Here is a 10,043-nt window from a genome sequence, read left to right as displayed (position 1 = left end):
ATTGCATAGCAGCCTGTTCCATACACCCCATCCTTACTCCCACTGTTAGACCCTACAGTATTTGCTGAATGGTAAAACACAACATACAAGATCATGAATGCTAAAACTGTTCCTGTTTTTCCAAATTACTTGTAGACTGATGGAGAATGCTCTGCCACTTGAGACTCTAGAGAAACCGAAGTCTGATAGTGTCACATAATCAACTTGGCACTTTCAGTTCTGTTTTTTAGAGGTTCTGATTAGTACCCACATTATAAATATGTGACGTTAAGAAGGTGCGATGATTTATCAGTAGTAAATAGATTCTGTCTGCATCCCTTATTAGTTCCTTGGCACTCACTCTTATATGCTGTGTACATTATTATAATCATTGTGAATGGTCCTTTTTTGTCTCCTATGTATATGTAAAGTCTAAGGTAAAGGTTAAGGTATCACTGTAACAAACCATGGAGGCCCATAGGGTTGTGAAACGTCCAGGCTCCCACATTTTCTCTAGACAATCGGCTCACAGATGGCGGTGAGTCTGTCAGCCTTACGCGCTGGCCACCCTTTACCCCCAGGAAGATTCCTGGTGCTCATTTCTGTTAGAGACTGAGTCTGACCCCAGGGTCATAGTGCAGCTGGAAGTATTAGAAATCTACCTCATCGTGACTGAAACCTTCGACCTTCTGGCTTGTAGCATAGTGCCTCAACCAACTATGCTACCACATGCCCCATAGTTTAAGGGGGGGGAAAAAGGAGTAGACAATAGTCTGAGCTATGCTCAACTGGTTTATTGCAAACCTCAATTGTAAATGCACTACAAATTTTTTTTTACGTTTTTCGTATTTTCTGTTCACTGTCATACATAAGTTCAGTCAAGTTAACTTTCTTCTTTTGCTTCTATTACATTATAAAAAATGTGTTATTACATTTTGTAATAACAGTTTTACATACATAACCACCGAGTGCACCATTCTTGTGTCACCAAGCATTACATCTTAACTTGTTACCATCATTTGATTCATCGTGACACAAAAGAAATGTGGGAAGCAAGCATGGGACTGCTTTAAAGAGGTTACCACGAGAAGAGAATCTGGCCAGAGGAGAAACTTCTGTTTCCAGTCTATAGTCAGTTCTTCAAAATATGAGGCAGCAGTCATCTAGGCAAGTTGGCGATGAACTGTACAACTGACAAATAGCACACATTCATATAAAGTACAGTAAATAAAACCAATTGAAAAGTAACGTTTTTTGGTGTACAGGTGAATTTGTCAATAACAGTAACATCATACCTACTGGTTGCGATAGCTTTCAATAATCTAAATTCTAAATTGCCAGTTGTCCTCATACTGAAATATTTCAGGAAAGCAGACACATGGCCGAATGCCTCCATATGCATCAGATCATAATCGTTGCTATTCTCTTCTCTGTTAGTGTTTTGGTTACCCCAGTTCTTGCGTGAAATTTCCTGACGCTGGGAGCTAGGAAAGGCCGCTCGTTATTCAAATGTGAGTGCAGCAGCTGCATAGCTAACAGAAGAATCATTCATGCTGCAGCACTGATTTGACTGTGCATACTTCAGAAATTTGAGGCTCATCTTGTGACCATTGTTGCCGGATTTCTGTAGGCTCTGCACTGCCTGATAACAAAGAATTATTTTAATTTAATTTATGCATGGATAGTAGATATCACCAGTACTATGAAAATTACTCTTCTGGGATGTGACACCACGTGGTCTGGCAGATAGTAACAATGTTTAGGAGGAACAGGGTACCCTGAAGATGGAAGCAGCAGGCTCCTCTGAAACAGTGGTAAATGTTTACCAGACTACACCGTATCACATCAGTATTTACTGCCATGAAAATCTCAAATCTCGCATCACCAACAACAGTCTGAGGAACACGAATCAATATTACAGGCAACTCTCACAGTCAGGAGTACACAGACATGTCTCACCCAGCAAATAAACCTAAATAAAAAATACATGCGTTAGCAAACAAAGAGATTTTTGACATTCTCTGTAGTTTATATTAGCGCTTTCGGTTCCATATCCAGGGTTAGTTGTTTACTGATACTTTAGCAGTATTACCATACCTGACCAAGGTCAAACAGCAACATGCTGTGACAAGACAAAATACAGGCAATAAGGACTAGCTCTATCAATTGGGCCAAACTGAGTTAATTTTACCTGAAGACAGAGACAGAATCCAGTCTCTGAAACGTGTTTGAAATAAAAACAGGATGATGGACAATGTCCAGAAACATAATATTTGTATTATGTACCATCATCACAAACTTCTATATCTTATTCACTATTTCTCAGAATTTACTTTCAGCACATAGTTCTTTCCGCTGTTGCTGGATGGTGTGTGTGTATATATATATATATATATATATATAGAGAGAGAGAGAGAGAGAGAGAGGACCATAAAAATCACTGGGAGTCGCTAACAGTCAAACTAGCTAGAGTGGGTAACAGGATTTTTTACAAGACACTGTCACCTGGATGAGTCCCTTTACAAGCTGGGACTAACTAACAGTCCCATTTGTTTAAGAGGCCTGAACAGAAATGGAACATCCTCACATATCTTGTGGGGTTACAGGACTATAGCTCATTTAAAAGACTTCATCACTTGTGATATTACTTTATGGGACTGGGTCACTACCTTTCAGTAACCTAGTGCACTTCATTCAAAGTGTGGGACAGTGCGTTCATTCATTCATGTAAGTAGATTGCTTTCTACTTATGTCTTTCCCACAAACTACTATGATTCATTAGTGTTCTATCTTTATGACATGATTGTGCCCTGCATTCTGGTGATGAGACAGCAACGTATACTTAGTTTTCTCTGTGTTTACTTCTAAGCCTCCTTAATAGCATCAATTAAAGTTTGTGTGTTTTTCTTCATGGTGTTTATATTTACCCAGTAGAGTCACATCAGCAGCATTCATAGTGTGTCCAGGATCTGTTAGGACTCATTTCTTTTTTTTAAATTTTGCCCTGCAATGTCATCTGTTAGTGAGTCGTGGCGTTTAGATTCTTGAAAGTATCAGCTGTGGCTGTCTATAATTTCAAGGCGCATCGCTGCAGCATGTGTTCTGACCTTGAATGTAACAGTACTGTTCTGATGCTTGTCGGAAAATGGCGGTTGAACAGAGAGCCAACATCAAATTTTGTTTGAAATTAGGTAAAACAGCCGGAGAAGCGTATGAAATGATGAAAAGTGTGTACGGTAGTGACTATTTGAATCGCTCGAACATTTTTCGATGGTATGCTGTATTTCGCAACAGCAGGGAGGACATTGCAGACGCTCCACGTGCATCAAAGCCAAGAACAAGGCACACTGAAGAAAACGTGAAAAAATTGAACGAAATCCTTGCATCAGACAGATGTGTTTCTGCAAGACTCAACGAGGAGTTTTTGGGAATACCAAAAAGTACTGTGCATCAAATTTTGACCATGGATTTGGGCAAACGAAAGGTCTGTGCGCAGTTTGTACTGCACATGCTGTCAGGCGATGAAAAATATGCCAGAGTGGAACACTGCAAAGACATATCACGGTCGGCCCAAAGTGATACAAAATCGATTGTTACTGGTGACGAGACATGGTGTTTTCAATATGAGCCTCTCACAAAGCTGCAGAGTGCAGCGTGGTTGAGCCCAAAGAAGCCAGCCGAAACCAAAGAAAGTGCGCATGCAAAAGAGTCGAGTAAAGACACTGCTAACCGTTTTCTTCATTCACAAGGAATTTCTGCCAGAAGGTCAAACAGTGAATTCTGATTATTATCTCGGAGTCCTCAATCGTTTGTGGGCGAGAATTCTTCGAATTTGACCTGAATATCAAGAGCAAGGTTCCTGGTCGCTCCACGACAATGCCCCACCCCACAAACTGAAAGGGATCACAGTCCTTGATCATCCTCTGTATTCGCCATATTTGGCTCTGACAGATTTCTGGTTCCCAAAAGTTAAGTTGGCGATGAAAGGAGACCTTCACGACACTATCCAGGACATCCAAAGGGAATCTACTGCAGTATACTCTGTATCTCTAGAATAAATTTTACAGTTGAACCCACATTTAGTGTTCCCCAATTTAAGGTTTTCCCTCCTTTTGTGTTCAATTTCAATGATCTGAAGCCCGTAATCTCAGTGATAAATTCCCTTCATTTAAGATATTCCCCAGTTGAGTGTTCAAATTCACTGCTCTCAAGATAAATGTTAAATGGGGGTTTCAGTTTAACATTAACCACCAATTTGACACACCCAAGACTCTTCAAGTTCTCCGATCATCCTTTTGTATGTGGTTAACATCAGCACATTTGCTTCTATGTGCACATCAGGTCACTATCTGGTGCTGTTCGGACTACCATATCTGACCTAGGTCACCATGATCAGGCAAACTGTATCTCTTCTGGAATGCATTTTGAGCACATAATTTTATCTTATGGCATTGGAGGGTGCATGCAGCTATGTTTTGCGATTCCATGGATATTGTGTACATCATATACTGTTCATTTCTTGGATCTGAGGTTCTCATAGCAGTGACTATGAAGGGTACTGTCTTTTGGGATGTGAACACTATGTAGTCCAGTGGATGTTCACTGATGTTTTGGACGAAAATACTGTCTCTATCTCAGGGTGGAGGGGTAAGCCTAGGAAGCAACCAGCAAGACATAGGCAGTGAGGAGCAGAACTGCTTGCTGCCTTCTCTCTCTCTGGTTCGTTATTGAGTGACATGAGTATCAAGACTATAGCATCAGAACTACACCCTGATGGTTACTTACTTGCCTTACTACTAACAGACTAGACGGCATCACATCCCAGAAGGCAATACTCCTCTTACTCATTTCTTCACCATGAAATACTTCAAACCACTAGTATAATGCTACAGAACTGTTGGGCTCAGGGAACAGCAGATTAGCTAGGAGTGCAAGTGGTAACACACTGATTAAAGAATATGTTAACATGGATAAAAAAAGTACGAGGGATGTCCGTAAAAATACAAGTCCAGCAAACGTGTAAGGGATTTTTTCTTTAGAAATGGCAGTGCTGCTGTGTAAGACTGGAACCATATGACAGGGCTGAATTCACCAGCCACAGTCACGGTAACATTGTGCTTGCAGGATGTGTGCAAAATGGCCATGTTGATTCAAAATCCTGCCAAATGTGGTTTGTGCAGTAATTCGAGTTCTTCACATGAAAGGAGAAACTGCTGCTGAAATTCATCGCCAACTTGTTTTACGGCGATGATGTTATGAACAGGCAAAATGTGGCAAAATGATATCATGAATTTGAAATGGGAAGAAGTGATATACATGATGAAATAAGGAGCGGAAGGCCATTTGTTGTCACTGATGAAATCATCCAAAAAACTGAATGAAAACATTCGTGCTGACAGACGTTTAATCATCAATGAACTTCAACAATGTCCAGAAGTGTCAAGAACTGTTCTGCATGGCTGAGCAGGTGGGAGATTTCTATGATGCTGGAATAAAAAAACTCATTCCCAGGCTCATTAAGTGCATTGTGATCCATGGTGAATATGTTGAAAAGTAAATAGATGTGTGTTGTAAAAGTGCTACAAGTGAACCACCCCAAAAAAATGCTTTACAGATGTTTTCTGGACTTTTTATCTTTACTTTCCAGATATCCTTCATACAAAGCAGGCTATGTGATAGCACATGTATGAACAGAAGCTGTAACATATTCTCGAATCTGTAATGTACTCTTACCTGTAACAGAACACCTATGGGGTGCCTCCCACAAATAGTATTTCCAAATTTTTTCAAATACTCAGTGAAGGTTGCAGGGTTTAAAGTTTCAATGATATCCATTCCCTGCAGCAACACACAGAACATATTACATTAAATAAAGGCATTTCTATACAACTGAGGTATACGAAGAATATTATTCAGTTGCCGTACCGTGCGATCGAGAGTCTGTATTGACTGGTAGATCTCGCCCCAGTTACGGTCATAATAAGTATAACGGAAGCGATGACCCCAATGACAGAAGTCAGAAGAGATTACAAAGAGATTCTGGGGGTCAGCCAAATAGCGCGAGAAGACCCGACCATACATGGCCTCCTTCTCGGGGGTCAGTGACCCCACCAACACTGGCACAATGGTGAATGAATCCTTGAAGCTGAAACCAATCACACACAATTTCTTTGCTTATTTTAATACAAAAATTCTCGAAATGTACCATATTTACTTTTAAAATTATTGTTTATAATGTATGCAGTTTACTCTGACGTGCTGAAACAGCTCTTGAATAACCTGCACAAAGCACCTAAAATGAATACATAATGAGAAAGTCATGTCCAGCCACCTCAAACAACTCAACAGACTTAGATGTAATCTGATACTGTGGGCTGTACACTAAGTCATCATGCACATTTACTTTTCGTTCACTATAACTCCATTTTACATGAAGCCCCAAATCAAAATGTATCTATTTTTTCTCAATGCCTCATCATACAAAAAATTTGTATGTGATACAAAATTTGTAGTCTACTTGAAACATTTTTGTATGGTAAAAGTAACATTATCCATGTACTTAATTATATAATTAAGCACTACATAATGAAGGCATGCAGGGGAATGGCGGTATAACTCCATTATTAACCTTGGGACTAGACGGAGGTGACAAGTCAGCTTCATGCCCCTGACACTTTACCCACAAAGACAGGGCCGGCATTACCCACTGGATACAAGGCTGAGCAGGCCCCATTTTTGTATGGTATACATTTATTTAAATACCAGAAACTATAATATATGTGAGATCTGAGGTTCTCATGGCAGTGACTGAAGAGTACTCTTCTAAGGATATGACACTGTTAAGTCTGGTAGAAGTTTCCCTATATTTCATTGGAATGGCACCTACCAGACTACAGGCTTCACCAATCTTCACCAAAAGCATATGTTAGGAAAGAAATCATGTCAAATCATATTAACATGAAATCTGTGTACATCAAAATTATACAAGTCAGCAGTACATGTATGTCAGAAGAGTGAATTTTTTTTTCCAGGGGATACTACCTAGCCTGGAGTATAATATAATATAAAAAATATTTGTCTTTATTGATATTTGCCCTGTAATATCACCCACTGCCAAGGCTGCATTTATCAGTAATATAATGCCTTTTAATTGGACCCTGACCCACTGCCAAGGCTGCATTTATCAGTAATGTAATGCCTTTTAATTGGACCCTGATATGTTCTGCCCAATTAATTTTTTTTTTTTTTGATTCCGAATCTTACTTTCATTACAGTTCAAACTGCAATGTTTTGGTTTCAAATGAAGTATGCAGAAGCTCTTTAATAATCAATATCAACTTACTCTTCCATAATTTTGGCAATGTATGGAAGATGCATTTCTATGCTGTGTTCATCTTCATCCATGGACATATTCATCCACTCAAACTGTCCAGTGGCCTCCATATCAGCATACACTGTGGTACAACACAGCATGCATTACAATATCAGTGACATCATGGATGCAGACACAAATTGAAATATGCAATAAGGTCACATTATTTCTATCTCATATGAGTTTCAGCCTAATATAAAGAGAGACGTATCTTTCTTATGGATAATTTAAAAGCAGATAGTTCCCAACTAGTATAAACAGAAGACTCACTATGTGGGGATCAAATCTGGGAAAATTAAACATACCAAAATGTATAAGATGGTTAATCTGTATACTGTTTGTTATTTCTGTGTTATATTCAACAGTGATGTACATGGACCATGCATGTTATGGGTACCAAGCAGGGGTTAAATGGGTTTTCAGAACTAGGCAATGCTCCAAATCAGTAGAAAGGCATGGGAAAATTATCGATATATAGTTAAAGACAATTAGTACAGTGCAGGTTCACGAATGTATCATTATTGGGAGCAATACTCATGACATCTTAAGGCACTGCAAATAGCTTCCTCAAAATAGTCACTCTGGAATTAAGTACACCATGTCTATCATGCCCTATTACAGAATCTGATCTCAGCAATTTCTATAAACCAAAATATGTTACTAAAACAGAAAATGATTATGATGGGCTGAGTATTACATAATAGTTCACAGACTAATTCACAACTTTACCAAATGAATTGGTGAGATAATAAAGACCTAATCTACAGTATCACTTTCAATAGTGTGTTGAAGGAACTAATTACAGAATTTACAAATGCCAAACAGATGGTACATAATGAAATGTATATTCACTTGTACAAACATTGTCAGTCATTATTTACTTTGTTTAATGTCAAATGGTGTAACCTAGGGAGTAATCTAAAAATACTAATAAAGAATAGGGAAATATCAAATGTAGAAAGCACAAATTTTCTGGGGGTAGTAATAGTATCTTGAGTTGGGAATTACATATTGAAAAACCTGCAGTATAATTAGCCATAACCTATTGATAATTAACAGGCTATCTAAAATACTGGATTTAAATGAAAGAAGAAAGTTGTATTACGGATTGATCTATCCTCATCTATCATATGGAATAATAGTATGGGGATATAGTGCTAAGACCCTCACTAGAATTTTTGTACTCCAAAAAAAGGGCAGTAAGATACATTGCAGGGCTAAAACATCTGGAATCGTGCAGGGATAGCTTTAGAAATCTAAAGATACTAACAGTATACTCGCTGTACATACAAGAATCAATCCTATATGTAAAAAAAAAAAAAGTGTAATTGCACAGTGAATGAACAAATACATACATAATAAAGACTATCATATATATGGACACAACTTAGAACTTTATAATAGTAATCCTTCAGTAGCTGCCTGTATCTTTTACAACAAATTGCCTAACAACATAAAAGAAATAGAAAACAAAAACCTGTTCATAAGGGAATTGAAGAACTTACTTCTTATTAGGTGCTATTACTCAATGGAGGACTATTTGAATGATGATTTCACAAATATTAAGATTGTTATAACTTAACAATGTATATTAGCTGAAAGACTTGTCCTATATCATTGTATCATGGTCTACAGGATTAATAAAAGAATTAATGAAAGAAATTTTGTGGATAGATGTAATTGTAATACAAGTAAAAAAGTAGTGTATTAGAATTACATACCTTGGGTGTCTATTCGCAGATCATAAAGCGGAGTACAATACTTGGTTGCAGTGGAAAGGGCACATCCACCAAGACGAACATGATGAGATGGACCCAAAATAAACACTCGTCTCCTATGTGCATAAACATCAATGTCACTGTTAGAACTGTATTTGAATTTTGTGAAGACATGTATTCAAAATTTGAAAAATTACTCACACTACAACAGGGCTAACTTGGCGATAGGCAAAACCACTGCATGCACCACAATACTGGTAACCAGCATGCCTAAAACAGATATATATTGCAATTAGGAACTACTGAAGTTATGCAATCTCTATGCTGTACATATCAAAATTTTAAGGGCACCTACGGAGCAATGATGGCTCTAGCAGGGCCATGCGTTAGATCAGCAGTGTTGAGCCATGTTTCCAATTGCTTTCCCAGCTCCTTAGCTGCAAAAAAGACAAGCAAATTTTGTAATGTGCCTACTGTTACTGAAATATGTAAGTGGCACAGTTTTCAAATTATGTATTTATGTGTGCGAAGATATATTTATATTGTTCATTGAAATAAAAGGTGATGGGATGTCTTAACATTTTGAAAATCATGTGTAATAAATATATGGGTCAATGACCTTCAAGGCCCCATTTGGAAAAGAACAATGAACACTAATAGTGCCAGCAATCAAGTCTTAACCCAACCTGAATCCGAGTACCAACTACCCGAATGGGATGCACGTCTAACAGCCATGACAGTTTTTTCTTGTTTTTCTCCGTTTTGATATAATGTGTACACCACTGCCAAATTTCAATTTTTTGGAATGAAAGGCCAATTTCGTTTCGCACAGAAAACAATAACTCAGTGTACACCACGGATTATTACATATGCTATATACATTTGTTTCTCTGTGCGGAATTTAGACTGCAGAGAGCAGCACTATTCGCAAGATCAGTACGGGAAACCGCTAGCGGCGTCGAACTCCCTAATAT

General features: G+C 38.2%; 1 protein-coding gene across 1 annotated transcript; it reads right to left on the bottom strand.

Annotated features, from left to right (window-relative positions):
- Positions 1-751: 751 nt before the first annotated feature.
- On the bottom strand, positions 752-9,960 carry LOC111863291 (protein MEMO1). Its single transcript, XM_023849483.2, has 8 exons — positions 9,756-9,960; positions 9,425-9,506; positions 9,271-9,339; positions 9,073-9,185; positions 7,322-7,433; positions 5,905-6,124; positions 5,713-5,817; positions 752-1,621 (listed from the first exon to the last, which is right to left on the bottom strand). Exons 1-8 carry the CDS (start codon positions 9,802-9,804, stop codon positions 1,481-1,483), a joined length of 891 nt encoding a protein of 296 aa, XP_023705251.1. The 5' UTR covers positions 9,805-9,960; the 3' UTR covers positions 752-1,480.
- Positions 9,961-10,043: the final 83 nt, after the last annotated feature.

The sequence above is a fragment of the Cryptotermes secundus genome, unplaced genomic scaffold, assembly GCF_002891405.2.
Source record: "Cryptotermes secundus unplaced genomic scaffold, Csec_1.0 scaffold9, whole genome shotgun sequence".
NCBI classification, from domain to species: Eukaryota; Metazoa; Arthropoda; class Insecta; order Blattodea; family Kalotermitidae; genus Cryptotermes; species Cryptotermes secundus.
This window is presented reverse-complemented; position numbering and strand designations above follow the sequence as displayed.